Below are 17,037 nucleotides of genomic sequence, written 5' to 3'. Positions count from 1 at the left end.
TGATGTGCAATACCAGTAACTGAAAATTACATATTCGATATTTATACACAGAAAATAAAGCTGTTTCAAACTACCTCTGACAAAATAGTACATCTGGATGCAATTTGTTATGAAATAGTGTCTGTTAAGTAATTTCACATTTTGAGGGGGGATTCACATCTGTTTTGTATTTATCGCAGAATGTGAATTTTTCTGGTCCCTAGTTATAATACTATCATTATCATCAAAGGGAATTATTTCCATTTCTTGGTTATGTCATGGCAGATTGTGTATGTGTATGAAGAACAAAAGTGGACCCAATGTCAGTCAGTGTGGTACACCTAGTCATTGTTCCCTTGTCTGAAGATGTTCCATTGTGTACACTCTCTAGGTTTCTTTATATAAAACTTTGTATCCTTTTAGTTAGATAGGATGAAAACCAGTTTTCAATCAAGACCTCTGATACAATAACAGTTTAGCTTCTCTAAGAGAATGCTGTGAACTGCACAATCAAATAAACTCTCAGAAAATACCAGTTTGTAGTACTTTGTTGTTTAAATTTTACATAATGTGATTCATGAATCGAAAAATGAAATTTTTGTTGATAGACCTGTTTGAAATTCAAATTGAGATTGACTAAGTATTTTACTGAGGGGTAGATGTGTTACAGTTCTTGTCCACTTAGAGGAAGGACGGGTGGGGGGTGGGTTGTGCAGTTGGGGGTAAACAGTGAGACTAAGTCTTAATATCTGTTTTATTATCAATTTTGTAAGGGGAAAAAAATATATATAACTGAATACAAATGTGACTCCAAAAGAAATGCAGAATGTTTTTTTTTTAAAAATATCCAATTTATTTTCCATGCCTTTGATATTTTTACAGTAAGTGGACATGTTCTTGAGAGACAAAATATCGTTCTTCCACATAACCTCCATCCCTTTCAACTACCGTATGTTACTGTGGAACGAAGACCTGTATTCCTGCATGGTAGAAGTCAGACCCAACACTGGTTGGGAGCAAGTGAGTCATTGTCTTCAAACCTCCCATGTCAATTCTTGATAGGAAATCTCCAGAATTTTTGTGCTGTTCCAAAAGTTTACAGCACACTGTCTTCTGTGTTTCTTTTGGAACCCACCAAATGCAAACTTTTTCAACTTCAGCTGCCTCAGTATTCTGCACACAATCACTTCTACGCCCACGGTTGTATATTTGTCAGATTTTGGGTATTTGTACATTTTCAAGGTGCTGTGCAGTGCTTGGTTTGCCACAATACAGAAGGTTCTGAGTATGACTATATTCACTTTCACCAGATAATCTGTTTGCCCATTGATTAACTGTACTGTGATCAGCAGCGTCACCCCAATGCAACTTTTTCAGTAACTTGTTAACAGCACAGGAACTCTATAACAACATGTTGCTTCAGACGAGCATCGAGCCATTTTGACAGAGTGCTATCGCATTGCGACTTGTGGAAAGAAGTTGAATTAAATTAGAATAAAAGTGGAAAGAATATCTCTGTAACCTCCATGAATAGCAAAGATGTAGAATAAAAGTTAGATTTTGAAAAAAAAAAGTGTGTTTATTTTGGTGTGACCCTCATGCCTTGCTTATATGCAAAGAACATGATTTTAGATCATTTAGTCGAGATATTATCAACTGCTTGAGAATTTTTATGTGTAAGAGAGATATCTACATTGTTAATTTCTTTTGGCATTGCTTCTTTTGAATTGTCCACTCCAATCTTCTGAGCTACTTCCAGAAAGTGATTATTAAGTATATTGGCCACCAGACTGCTGTCATTTATTATTATTTTTCTTTCTTTGTCAACAAAGTCCACATATACCTTAAAGGATTTTCCAGTTTCTCTTTTAATTATTGCCTGTGCAAATTTGATGTCATTGCTTCCATTAATAATATCAGACATTGTACAGAAGTTTATTTTTTAAATAATTTTCTTAAGGCAGCACAGTGTCCTTTGTAATTCAAAAATTCTACTGCTCTGATTTTCTAACTATTTCATATGATTTTATTTTTACCATACAATGTTATTTTTACCATACAATGTTATTTTTACCATACAGTGTTATTTTTACCATGTTACAATCCTTCCTTTGTCTATGTTTTCCAACTAGAAATAGGTTGCTAATTTATAGTCATCAATGTGTAACACCTGGATTGTATTTGTGTGATGCTCAGGCAGACTTAATATTTCACCCTCCTTATGACAGTATAGATCATATAAAGGGGCAGTAAATTCATTAACTTTGTGTTTTAGTCCTCTAAAATTCTGAGACATAACAGTAAGCTTATTCAAACAATTTATTTTCCATGTTACACTTTATTTATACATACTTGCATCAAAGCAATCTCTCTTAAAGAGGCGCTTACCCTGAAAAAAGTTTTATGTGTCATACCTTTAATCACAGGAATTTTACAATTTCTGACAGTGTCCCCACTTTTACTTATGAGTTCAGTTAGTCTATATTTTGCCATTCTGTTAAAGTGTAGGCTATGTCTTGTGTGTCCCCACCTCCCAAGACAGCACCAGACACAGCACCAATGTGAGCTCCAAGCAAAGTCAGTAGCAACCTGGTCAGTTTTTGGCTAACTCACCTGATGGCTTTATTCACCCAATACTGCTGCTGCAAAACATTGTCATAGCTGACATTTGTGTGAGAGGTTGCTGCACTTAGGTTATTCGGCTCACTGCCAATACTATTTTCTTGACCAGAGTAATGCATGATCCTGCAAATATCATTATGTGACCCTCTTTACACAATCCCCAGTTGGTGCCTCAGTGTCCTCTATTTGCTGATTATAGATAGCCATAGGTTTTACATTATTTGTGACTTGGCATCTTAATTGTTGTTTTCCTGAAGCTGTTGATCTGCATGATGGCTACCTGGCGACAGTACCTTTCTTTTTTTCTGCTTCGCTCAGTTTCCAACCTGATTCTTAAATTTTCTTCTAAGGCAGATGAGGCTTCTACCCTCCAACAGATAACAAGCTGTCTCTCTTCTTGAGCTCAGGGGTAACTGCTCCAGTTTCATCCTTTTCCTTTTACCTTTCCCCAGCCCACTTTCATTTTTTCTGCATCAACTGCTCTTATTCAATATTTATGCCCCCAGTCTGTGCCTGAAGGGGCACAGATCTTAAGTTACAGTTTGGCAATTTTCCTGTCATTAGTCATTACCTACATATTCATAGGAGAGACAGACTGGGAAACACTTCTACTTTCCCACTGCAGTTTCCTCGGTGAAGCCACAATTCAGTCTTTGCAGATCAATCCCAAACTATTAACTAAACTTTTAACAGTGCACACATATTTTAAAATACAAACTTGAATGTCCAGAAAGGTTAAAATTACTGAATTTCTCTGGGATATTATGCTCTGGCTTTCTGGGATCTGTTAGGTAATTCAACACAACAGAGCAGTTTAACATCAGTCAGTGGCAGGTGATGGTATGCTCCAGACATTGAACCTGTCTCTTAAAATGGTACCAAAACCTTGGGTTATCTAACAGAACCTAGAAGACTATGGCATAATAGCCTGGAGAATTTTAGTAATTTCAGCGTGCACATATGTCAAACATGGTAATACCATTTAAAATAATTGCACAGGTAAATGATTTTTACATGTTAGTGGCCTGTTAAAGAAGTGTTAATACTCATGGACATTCTTAAACAAATTAAGACTTACCTCTGATGAAACACTGAATAAACAAATATAAATTTAACTGAATTGAAACCTACATTAATTCCTTAGATAAAACACTAAGCACTCTAATACTTGGCCTTTTCAGTGAAGTAGAAATGCAATCCAATTTTTCCAGACAAGATTTATTCCATGTTACACTGCTTCTTCTGTGGTACAAGCCCATGATCAGGCTATTGGCCTGATTGCAACTAGAGTGCAGTCTTTCTACGCTGTAACTGGGAAGGGAAGGGAAGGGTGGTGTTCTTGTCACCACAACCGCTTTTTACCCCCAGGAAAGGTTCTCAGTACTCATTTGATAGCAGGCTTGAGTATACCTGGGGCCGTCCTGGAAGGAGTGGAATGAGGAAAAAATCCCTGCCCCTGTTTGGGGTTCAACTCTGGGTCCCTGGGGCCAGAGTCTTTCGCTCTACCTGTTAGACAACCATGGCCTCCCATGTTGCACCTGACCGTGCAGTTTTCATTCTTATGAACTTTTCATTTTTTATGACTACTACAACTAGAGAAGCTAAACTTACGTTATGCAAATTGGAACAGACTCTGGTAAAGTTATTTACTATGTAATATAGATAAAATTAACTGTTAATATCCAATTAATAACTTAATGGAAACACAAAATGATATTGTCTCAATCGGTAGACGGCTACACTGTAGACATGACATCTAATAAATCTTATTATCGAGAGGTACAGTGAGTGGCATTAATTTCTGGTCTCGAGACCACTCTTATACAGGTATACATTGCAGACCCATGTTCCATTTGTTTGACTTAGTCTGTACCATTGTTACACCACAGGTTTTGCCTCTATAGTTTTTTAACACTCTGTGTATGTTTGCAGTGAATTTCAATGTGCTTATTTGATTCATCTGAGGTTCTGTTCATTAGCTGAGTTTACATTGCTCTGGTAAAGTGCAGATTTGTTGGATGATGGCAGCATGTATCTAACAGTATATCACTACAGTAACTTCACTTTATGGTTTTCACCATTTGAGTCATTCATGTCATTACATACTAGAGGCTATTTTTTTATTAAATGAATTTTTAACATCTTTGGAAAAGGCAAGAAATGGCTCATTAATGTAGCAATGAAATGAGTTATTCGGTCCACATAAAAGTTAATCATTTATTCATTCACCACAAGTAAGTTGCTGACCTCAGCTGCAGACAAAATTCTTCAGTGATTTTAGATCTTTCACCCAAAACAAAAATGAAATTCTATGCCAAAGCATTCTTGACCATGTGACCGTAAAGTGCACCAATCTCATATCTGTTGTTGATGTTGGGTGATCAGCTGAATCATTGCTTCCATTACATGCACAATATTTTCATGACTGACCAGTTGCAATCTTCAGGTGCTGTGAGTTTGGTAGTTTTAGTCAGGTGTGTCACTGATGATCCTTGGACCTCTCCTTGACTGATATAATAGTCTGCCCCATGTAAGACATGTCACATTTTCATGGAATTGTGTTTTACATTACAAAGATAATATTTCTTATCATTGTTGATGAACAAAATACACTGAATGCCATATTTCTGTAGGGGTCAACTGATCTTTTAAGAGATTGAGCCTGCATTAGATAGGTAACCAATGCTTGGCTTATTTTTCTGCTCAGCCTAAAACTCTTCTTTGGGTGGTGTTCATTTTTACTGCAGTGTCCCCTCAGTTTCACAGTCTAAGTTCCCATTTATATGGAACACTATTCTTAGATTTTGTAATCCTTTGCTGAGGCTTTCTTTTCTGAAAATGTTCGAACTCCATGGATGAGTGTCTTTGGCTTGAGGCAAATATCAGTTTGATCTCTCCTTTCTTCTCTTAACTGAAATATTGAGAAAAAGTAGCAGACTAAATTTTTAAAGTTCCATCCCAAATTTTGTATTAGAGTGATCTAATATCCCAGGAACTGTTCAAGCTTTTTTGTTCCATGAGGCTTTTTTGTTCCTGTCATGACCATGACATGAACATGTTGGTTTAGCTTGGTGGGCTCTAGTGCTTTCGCTTCAAAATGTTCGATATGCAAGTTCCCTATGTCAGGCAATAGTGGACTGTCTGTTATGACACCATTGTTCTGGACTGCCTGTGATGACACTATTGTTCTTTCATTAATATTTTCCTTAACAGAAAAAGCAGGTTTACATGAGAACATGCCTAAAGAGTTCAATGAAACAATCTTTGAAATTTTCCACGATTAGTTTTGAGGATTCAGGAAGTGGCATACTTGTAAAGACATAGAGTAAATTGAAACTGATCATAATTTCCATCTTCCAGAGATACAATTGAATGACTGAAGTGCAAACACAATATTTACAATTCTTTTCATTTAGTACACCTCCTCCCCTCTCACCACTGCCTTCCTTCTCTCTTCTAATGATTTTCTTTCCTATCTGTTTTTCCAATTTACATCTGTTTGCAAGCACAAGTCTCTTTCCACCTGACTGTATTTTATTGAGGAGTGTGAAAGTATATAGGACTTCTTCAATTTAAAATTAGTTTGTGCCCCGTCATTGTAAAAGCCAAGACAAGAAGTGAGATACAAAGAATGATTTCTTCCACTTATATGCTCCTGCACTCTGGTAGTCTTACAAATGGAGCATTGTTACACATCATACCCCTATATACCAGTGTCCTGTATAGCCAACAACTCGGTACTGACTTTTGCACTCTTGTTTAATGATATTCCTCTCACACTATCACTTTTACGAAGTTGATTAACAGTTTAGGATTTGTGATTCTAAGATTCTTCTCAGCAAGCCACTGACAACTTTAATTATAATGCTCCATTTTTTCATAAAAATCTAGTGAGGTGTACCTATTGTGAAACTACGTCATTTTGTTTGCACATGATGACTCATGAATTCTGGCACCTTTCAAAACCAAACGTTATAAACAGAACACTTTCCCCCAGAGTTTCCCTGCTAGCGTAGAAGTCCAGTTTTGTTTGTATTGTTCATAATATTGCAATAACTGCTGTCTAATAACACATTTGTCCATACGTTCTGTGAAATATTTACTGTTTGCACTTTGCTTCTTCTTCTTCTTCTTCTTCTTCTTCTTGTTCTTCTTCGCAGTAGATACTTGAATCCCAATCTGCCCAGCATCATGTTTCTTCTGCTGTAATTTGTACAGCATTGAAGTATACAACGTTAACATTTTGCGTGCATATTTTGTCACCTTTTCTGGTTTGCACTGTCACTTGTTTCTTCTTATCGTCATCTATAAATTTAATGACATTGACACTGAACTGTCACAGACGCCCATCAAAGTCAGATTTCACAATTATTTTGCATAAAATGCAAGCACGGTGACAGTGTGCATCACTGAGCGAGGTGGCGCAGTGGTTAGCACACTGGACTCGCATTCGGGAGGACGACAGTTCAATCCCACACCCGGCCATTCTGATTTAGGTTTTCCGTGATTTCACTAAATTGCCTCAGGCGAATGCTGGGATGGTTCCTTTGAAAGGGAATGGCCGACGTCCTTCCCAATCCGATGAGATCGATGACCTCGCAGTTTGGTCTCCTCCCCCCAACCCAACCCAACGGTGTGCATTAGTTTGAACTGGAATGTGGCTTCACCTACTCACATAATCAGATTAGCTCCTTGCTAAAAGTTGGTCTACAGTTTGCTTTGTTAAGTAATAATTGAATAACTTTTTTACTGTTAACCACTTTTTCGTGCAGCTTGAAAAAGAATTCAGCTTCTGAATTTATTGTGTTGGAAAATTTTGTGTATGAATTTAAAAACAGTGTCTGGTTATGATTCATTTTCTCTCTCAGCAGCAATAGATGTGTGACTGTAAATTTTGTATTACCAGTTTTAGCTTCTTTGTAGTAGTTAGGATGAAATTTATTTACATGGCCTGTAAGAAAAATGATTTATAGTAAAGAAATATGCACCATGGAGAAATATTGTCATTATCAAAGAATAACACTGTATTTGGGAGTATTATTTATCTGATTAGAAGTGTTTGTAAACAGTGATGATGTTTGAAAATTAGAAGTGTGTAATTTTAAAAATGATGAAGCACTTTGGTGGTCAAATTTTCAACACATTAATGTCTAATTGATTGGAAGGGAATAGTGGAATAAGCTGACAGGAATTAGTTTGCAAAGTAGTTGACACAATAACAGTGAAAAAAGTACTTCACTGTTACTAGTCATCATTTATTTATTTCCATGATGCATTTTGGAGACTTAAAACTCCATCATTTGGTGGACTTATGTGGGTTAATATGGCCTGCATGCGTTGTGTTACAGCTGGGGTAGTACTGGAAGGGGGGGGGGGGGAGGGGGAACATTATTTCAGTACATAGCTCATAGTTTTGTAGAAGTCTTTGACAGAAAATATTGCGTGCATGTGAAAGTAAATATAAAAATAAGTCTGGCAACTGTAGGTATCTTTATTTGTATATTTACTTTCACATTTATACAGTGTCTTCCAAAATGAATATATGGGTTTTAAGGCTTTGCAGCATTTATTACAGTCAACTTACAGTTATAAATAATACACCAAACTAAAGAGCAACTCATACACTTTCGTTTGTATGCCTGTGCACAAAGGGAAGAATAGAGAATGACCAAGAGCTACAGAAGAACAAGTTGTACGAGTGAGAGTCTTTCACACATACCCTAGGGAATCAGTCCAGAAGGCTAGAGATGAATTAGCAGTTCCAGTGATGTCTCTGTAGAGGCTTTTAAGGATACGCTTACAATAATGTCCTTACCGTTCGCAGTAAGGGATCATGTGTAAGTACCTCCGCCACCAGCAGCTCTACCCGAATTCAGAAACAGCATTGTTAAACAATTACTCCAGACACTCTGATCAAGGGTTGGGAAGAGCTCGTTTTCCGACTTGATGTGTTATGAAAGGTGTTCATGTTGAATACTTGTAATCAAAACTGTTTGAATTGCTCTTTCATTTGATGTATTATTTATAATTATAAGTTGGATGTAATAAATGCTACAAAGCCTTAAAACCTGTATATTCATTTTGGAACACCCTGTATCTTCAGTTGTTAAGTCCTAAATAGAACTTGAACCATATACTGAAGTAATGTTTCATTTTTCTATCTGTGCTAGACAGTACCAGAGGTTGTCTCGAAGTCATAACACACCACCTCCATGTCTTTTTAACCCACATAAATCTACACGATGATGGAGGTTTAAACCTCTGAAACACAGTGAGAAAATAAGTAAATATCGACTCATAACAGTAAACATGTTGTTTCATTCAATATCAATAACAGTCACAGTAAACCTAACCAAAAATGTTCACACTTAAAATTACTAACAGTGAATTTAAGGAACTGAACAAACAGCAGTAGTTAGCATTGTTTTTGTCTTGCAGTACTTCCAGTATGAAAACTGTGTGTGTGTGTGTGTGTGTGTGTGTATAATGATAAAGTGTCTAGTAGCTGCTATTAGGGAGAGGCACAATGAAGACTGACAAAAGAAAAATCTCTCTATGCTAGTTGCTGCCTCTTAAAATTTTTTTGTTATTAGAGAATAGCTGTGACATACCGTGAGCAGATTATTTATTTACGGATTGTTTCCTGTCACCAAACTGGAAAAAAAAAATGTTTTCTTGGGTTTCAGTCATTTAAATCTCATCCCAGTGGACTTCACCTTGCTTCTTAAGTTGGCTGTCAACTTGTTCAGGTCCACATTCCATGTATGCTTTCCATTGCCCTTAGAGTTCCACTGCCATTTGTATGGCACTGTGATCAGATTTCAGTTATGGAACAGCAGAGATTGTGGCATATCTGTCCACATGAGTCAATTACCTCAGTTTGCTGATGGTTTGTGTCTGTTGTCGCAGCTGATGACCACACCCTATTAAGAACAGAATATTCCAGATTTGCATAATTGTATAACCTCAACTCTGATTGTTTTTGTTCTCCATTTATTTTTAAATTTACAGAAGCATAGGACGAAGTTCCAGTTCACTATCGCAGATCTGGTACCACATAATCAGCAGAGAAAGTAAATGAGTGTCATGCTGATTTGAGTCAATTTGCTAATAACCTCACCCTATATTACTAATTTGTTTCATCTGAACCAGAGTTTCTTCTCTCTGGTCAAAAGTCTAGTATTTGCTGGTTACAATGTTGCAAATGTGATATCTGATTATAGAAATGTATTGAAACCCATTCAAAATGTTTGTGAGTACCAGCTGTGTTAACTTTGTAAACACATTGTAACTGCCATAAAATTGCTTTTCAGATGAACTCTTGAGTAAGCTGTGGCATCTGGTTGATAATCTGAGTGATGTTGCTTGTGATAGCAGCATTTATCTTGATGAATATTTCCTGAACAGAGGTAGGATTTTTAATGTACATTACATCTTATGTGCAATGTTGTTAAAGGACCCCATAACTCTGGAGAATATTCTAAATTGTTGATTTTGTAGTCTGTCATACTTTTGTAAACATTGATTTATTACTGATGTACTTGATGTAACTTCTGTGGTTTGTTCCCAATTTACTAAGTTAAAATTTTGTTAATTTACCAATACATTTTTTAACTGAATGACATATTTAATTTCATTATACAACGAAATCAGTCAGCAGTGTGGTTATTATACTTAATGTTTTTAATCTGTCACCTGATTTCATAAATATGTACAAAGTATAAGCTATATAAACTTGACGGAAAAGAATTTGTGTACCACTGGAAATATTTCACTAACATATCTGTTCATCTCCACAACCAAAGGTCTCCACAATGCTGTAAGATGAGCACAGAAATAGTGTTTTTGTTTCGGTGTATGTTCTTTGTACTTTGAAATAGGTTTCCCACTTTTGCTTTATGTTCATTGCACTTATTAGTTTCTAGATGCAATCTTTGTTTACAAAGTGTGACAGTGTGTATGTGATGTATTATAACAGAGAAAGGAACCTGTGACCACTGGAGGTATTCTGTTTTAATTATTTTTCTTTCACATTTACGTTCAGTCTTTAGTCATAGACCTCCACAGAGCCATGTTCTGTTATAGTGTTATGTTTTTTCCTACTAGACAGTGCCATAGGTTACACCGAAGTCCTAACACAACACATACATCCATATTAATACACTCAAATCAATATGATGATGGAGGTTTGAACCTGTGAAATGTGTTATGGAAGTAAATAAACAGTGATGGTAACTTCTTGTTTCATTTCATGTCAATAACAGTCATGTTAGAGGTTAACATACAATGTTTGCATATAAAAACAATTTTCTTTATTTCCTTGATAAACTTACAGTGACTATCTTTTGCAACCTGACTTAATTTTACTGACTGAGACAGTACAGAAGTTCCCTTTGATTTTCGTAAACTGATTAAGGTGAATGATTCCATAGGGAAGCAGTCATCTAGTTTTCTTTATATCCTTGCCTTACTCAAACTTGGACTATTTATGAGGTGTTGAATAATAAGGCTATTACTATTTTCAGATTCTTTAGTATAAGAACTTTTGTGACAGATGAAACATGCTGTTTGTTTTGTGAAATACTGGCCTGCTTTAGGTGACTAATGGTCACTTAATTTTTAGCTAGTTAATTATGCATACCATATATCATATTTGTGATAAATTGAATGATGTTGAATGTATCAAGTCAACTAAAGCAACACACTTCTTAAGAAATGCATTTTTATTGGGCACAGTGGCAGTCATTTAGAGGTTTGTAAATGGTTGGTTATTCCTATTTGGGAATTCAACTGTGGTATAGAAATCATCACTAAGGAGAAAAAACTTTAATCATGAACGTCCAGGCAGATTAAACTGTGTGTCAGAATGAACTTAAACCTGGAATCTTGTCTTTAATGAGAAATTGTCGTAATAACCGAGTTTTTAAGGCATGACTCATGACCTGTCCTTACAGCTTTGCTTCTGCCAACACCTCTCCTACTTTCCAAAAAAAGTAAAGCAGTGAGGGTGGGCTGTGAGTCATGCTTGGATAACTCAGTCATTAAGATTATTGCTCGCCTGGGCTCGTACTCTACGTGTGGAAACACTGTCGCTCCATGTCAGAAATTCTATTTCTGTGAATAGGTAGATTTATAGATATGATGTTTCACTCATTTCTGTTCCAAAATTACATTCACTAAATGTGAGTGCGCAAAAGTTTTGTTGTAGCATTGTATGTGTAGTTATCTCTGTTACTTTTAAACGTAAGTGGAATGTTGACTACAGTTTGATTAGTGAATAAATGCGTTAGAAAAATGTGGTTACCAGTATCTTAAAAAGATACCTAAAAGACATTTGTGAAAGACTCCTATACATAATCGTAAGCACTTCCTTTTGTTCAATGAATATTTGTTTGCCAAGTGAACATTTGCCCCAACATAGTATCCCATTTGAAATAAATGGATGAAAATATGCAAAATATTTTAACGTATGCCACCTAAAGTTGTCAATTATTTGTATACAAATGCAAGTGCATGGTGTTTTATACACTACTGGCCATTAAAATTGCTACACCAAGAAGAAATGCAGATGATAAACGGGTATTCAGGACAAATATATTATACTAGAATTGACATGTGATTTTTCATTAAATTTGGGTGCATAGGTCCTGAGAAATCAGTACCCAGAATAACCACCTCTGGTGTATGACAGCCTTGATATGCCTGGGCATTGAATCAAACAGAGCTTGGATGGCGTGTACAGGTACAGCTGCCCATGCAGCTTCAACACGATACTACAGTTCATCAAGAGTAGTGACTGGCGTATTGTGACGAGCCAGTTGTTCAGCCACTACTGACCAGATGTTTTCAGTTGGTGAGAGATCTGGAGAATGTGCTGGCCAGGGCAGCAGTTGAACTTTTCTGTATCCAGAAAGGCCCATACAGGACCTGCAACATGCGGTCGTACATTTTCCTGCTGAAATGTAGGGTTTCGCAGGGATCGGATGAAGGGTAGAGCCACGGGTTGTAACACATTTGAAACGTAACGTCCACTGTTCAAAGTGCCATCAATGCGAACAAGAGGTGACCGAGACGTGTAACCAATGGCACCCCATACCATCATACCGGGTGATATGCCAGTATGGTGATGACGAATACACGCTCCCAATGTGCGTTCACCGCGATGTCGCCGAATACGGATGCAACCATCATGATGCTGTAAACAGAACCTGGATTCATCTGAAAAAATGACATTTTGCCATTCGTGCACCCAGGTGCGTCATTGAATACACCATCGCAGGCATTCCTGTCTGTGATGCAGCATCTAGGGTAACTGCAGCCATGGTCTCCGAGCTGATAGTCCATGCTGCTACAAACGTCGTCGAACTGTTCGTGCAGATGGTTGTTGTCTTGCAAACTTTCCATCTGTTGACTCGGGGATCGAGACGTGGCTGCATGATCCGTTACAGCCATGCGGATAAGATCTCGACTACTAGTGATATGAGGCTGTTGGGATCCAGCATGGCATTCCATATTACCCTCCTGAACCCACTGATTCCATATTTTTCTAACAGTCATTGGATCTCGACCAACACGAGCAGCAATGTCGCAATATGATAAACTGCAATCGTGATAGGCTACAATCCGACCTTTATCAAAGTCGGAAACGTGATGGTACGCATTTCTCCTCCTTACACGAGGCATCACAACGTTTCACCAGGCAACGTCGGTCAACTGCTGTTTGTGTATGAGAAATTGGTTGGAAACTTTCCTCATGTCAGCATGTCAGCCAATCTTGTGTGAATGCTCTGAAAAGCTAATCATTTGCATATCACAGCATATTCTTCCTGTCAGTAAAATCATGTGTCTGTAGCATGTCATCTTCGTGGTGTAGCAATTTTAATGGCCAGTAGTATATATGAACAAGCACCATGTCTGGCAGACTTTGGCAGGTGGTATACCGGTTTTAGCTGTGCTAGAAGAGTTATAACCAACCTAAAGAAGAGATTCAAGAAGACTGTTGTGCTATTAAGCTCTTCAGACTGTTGTGTCAAGAGCTTGGGAGAATCTCAGACTGAAACCTTACGTAGTATCAGTGGTGTATGTACTGACCAGTTCAGATACTATTGCTTGACATCAGCTGCCTTTTGGAATCTGTGCAAGATGAGGAGAATGGTGGAGAATTGCTCTCTCTGTCTGATGAGGCATTGCTGCATTTGCCTGATGATCTCGCAGAATGAATTTGGGAGTTCTGTATTTCCTGATCAGTTCACTACCATCAAGAGCCTCTGCATCATGTAATAATGGAAGAAGAAGACATGAAAATAACTACAATCAACAGTTAAAAAAACCTCTTAAACCTGCAACAAAAATTAGCACATCAGAAAAACCCTGTTGAACGATCAAGTACACGTGCCAAACAATTCATTGTTTACATTAGTAGATAAAATAATGGAATAATGCTTGCAAGAGGATTAATATTACAAGGTGTACAACTTTGCTTCCGCCATTTTTACCCCAACATTTGAGGCTTTAATGACACAAATAGGTTACACATGTATCATTCAAAGTATTTTCCATTGCTGGCCACTACTTTCTCCCATCTTTTGAGCAGTGTATGGATCCCGTGTCAAAAAAATTGTTCATCTTTTGAAGCGATCCAAGAATCGATCCAATTTGTGACTTCATGTTTTCATGAGATCGGAAGTGTTGGTCAGCCAGGCAATGCACCATTGATTTAAGCAGGTGATAGTCAGAGGGAGCAATGTCTGGAGAATACAGCGGGTGGGGTAGGACTTCCCATTTTAACCTTTCCCAGTACGTTTTGACTTCTTTTGCAACGTGGGGTGAAGCACTGTCGTGCTGAAAAATCACTTTATCGTGCCTCTTGCTGTATTGTGGCCATTTGTATTTTAATGCTTTGCTCAAACACATTAATTGTGTTCGATAATGAGCACCTGTGATTGTTTCACTTGGTTTTAACACCTCTTAGTACACCATGCCGAGCTGTTGCCACCAAATGCAGAGCATGATCTTCGAGCCATGAATATTCGGTTTGGCTGTTGACGTGGAAGCATAGCTGTGATATCCCCATGAATTTTTTATTTAGGGTTATCATAATGAACAATGCAGTGCAGAAATCTCTTTCGTTTTTGCCTCTGAAGCAACTGTTCACAAACACACAAACACTGTTCAACATCTCTTGGTTTCAGCTCACATGGGACCCAAGTTCCTCCTTTCTGGATCATGCCCATAGCCTTGAGATGTTTTGAAATGGTTTGCTGTGTCACTCCGGCTAATCGTGCCTATTTCTATTTCTTTCTTTTTCTTTCTATTTTCTTTTTTTTCGTACTCCGCAAGCCACCTGACGGTGTGTGGCGGAGCCTATTCTTCTTGAGTATGATGTGAGTTTTCACTCAGCAATGTCTCCAATTCTGCATCTTTGTAAACATTCTCTCTTCCACCACTGTGCCAGTCTACGACATTAAAATCACCGTTATTGTAGGGTTGAAACCACTCACGACATGTTCTTTCACTAATAGCATCTTTACCATACGTACTTGAGAGCATTTGATGAGACTAAGCCACTATTTTCTTCACATTGAAACAAAACGGTAATACCACCTGCAAATGACATGAATTAGGCTCGTAAACTGACTTTTTGATCAAGAACAACTTTATGTTGCAGACATAAATCGACTAATATTTGCATGGGGTTATGTTGGCAGAGTCTAAGGTAACTGCCTGATGTCTACTTACCCTTGTCACCAGCTATCCATGAACCCCTCCACAGAACGGTGAAACGACACACACACACACACACACACACACACACACACACACACACACACACACACACACACGATATAAACATCATGAATAGAAGTTGGTTTTGAACATATACTTCGTTAGGTTGGCAACATGTAGGTAAACAAACCAAAGAGGAGAAAACACATAATGTAGTTACAATATTTACATTGTTAAAAACACCATATCCGAAGAAATAGCTATAGAAAGTCAATGTAAAAAAGGAATACAAAATTGTACTTATGTGTCGGTAATAAAGAGGTAGTGCTATCTTCAGACCAGATGAGAGGAAATGCAAATCACAGCAAACCATAAGTAATTACTTATTTACATAAAAAGTGTAACTTTAACTGTTTGATAACCAAAAAATAACAAAACTGTATCATTATAGATCCCACTGATGATGCCTTAGAGCAAGGAAAGGTGAAATGTGTCTGGGAAAAATAAAATAAGTTGCAGCAAGAAAAGGTGGTTTTATTTGCAAAACAAGTACAGTAGAGCATCGATTATCCGAAGTAAGTGGGGGATATGGGTGTTCGGAAAACTGGTTTGTTTGGATAATCAAACCGTTCATGTTTATTTGCCAAAAAGAAGTACTGTACAGTAAATTTATTCATAAAAACAGGCAGTGCCAGTGCCAGTGCCAGTGCCAAGCCGACAGAAGTGTGCTGATTGTTGAAACACAGCGACTGGCAGCTTGGCCGGTCAGCAGCGCCTTGTGAAGGCCCCATTGGAAGCAGTGTTCCTCCCGCAGTGGCTCAGTGCGGTGACTACTGTGGGAAACTTGGTTTGGGAGTGAGGGGGATGATGGATGGTAGGGTGGGAGAGTAATAGGTGTGAGCGAGTACCCAGTTCGGTTGACCGATGTACGGATAATCGACGCTCTACTGTATTTCTGTGCTTGCTGTAGAGGATGGCCACACAAACAAACTTGTTAATGATTTCTTCGTTTAATGAGGATGCTAAACTGTTGTATAGCCTGAAATTTTCAGTAATTATTGCATGGGTATACACATGACTGGCTATGGAAATGAAACACAGCAAATTCGCAGACCACTGTGGGTTGTTGGTGATGAGGGCTAATTTAAAAATTTAATTGTAATGTTAATGTCAATCAAATGAAAGGAAAAAAAAAGGTTACGGAGTCAACACATCTAACATGTCAGCTTATAGTAAAAATGTAGATCAATGTGCGTCGTTCTTCATGACAAGCTAGCTTCCAAGGAAATCTTACACTTGAACCAATACTGTTAACTGAACGAGCTGAAAAGAATGTATGCAGGTGCATGTTTATTTTTCATTTGAAATGCTACAGAGGTGATGGTTTTGAATCCCAGGGATTAGTTTTGAGTCAGCCAGTTCCCTACTGAGAACATAAAAAATACTGGTGTTTGTTATTTCAGTGGAGTCTGGCAGTAAAATTGCCGAGATTTACCATAAATATTTAGTGTTGGAGACTCCTGGTTTTAGTATAAACAATGAGAAGAATAAAGGTAATCATGGAAAGTATAAGTTAGATGTTGAGTTGCTAACAGCCACATAAACAAAACTGAATTTATAGCTAACAACAACAACAACAACAACAACAGCAATAACGTATAAACGTACACATAGATATGTTGTCCCAGTTGTCATAACCAAGAAGCAGAA

At 37.6% G+C, this 17,037-nt stretch overlaps 1 protein-coding gene across 4 annotated transcripts in view; it reads left to right on the top strand.

Annotated features, from left to right (window-relative positions):
* LOC126353955 (protein saal1) overlaps positions 1-17,037 on the top strand; it is an 88,294-nt gene that overhangs the window by 48,687 nt on the left and 22,570 nt on the right. For all 4 annotated transcript variants that reach the window (XM_050003257.1, XM_050003258.1, XM_050003256.1 and 1 more), the window contains exon 6: positions 9,915-10,010. In XM_050003257.1, the coding sequence (XP_049859214.1) occupies positions 9,915-10,010 (96 nt within the window). The remainder of the gene's footprint in view (positions 1-9,914; positions 10,011-17,037) is intronic.

The sequence above is a fragment of the Schistocerca gregaria genome, chromosome 3 (genome assembly GCF_023897955.1).
Source record: "Schistocerca gregaria isolate iqSchGreg1 chromosome 3, iqSchGreg1.2, whole genome shotgun sequence".
NCBI lineage: Eukaryota > Metazoa > Arthropoda > Insecta > Orthoptera > Acrididae > Schistocerca > Schistocerca gregaria.
This window is presented reverse-complemented; position numbering and strand designations above follow the sequence as displayed.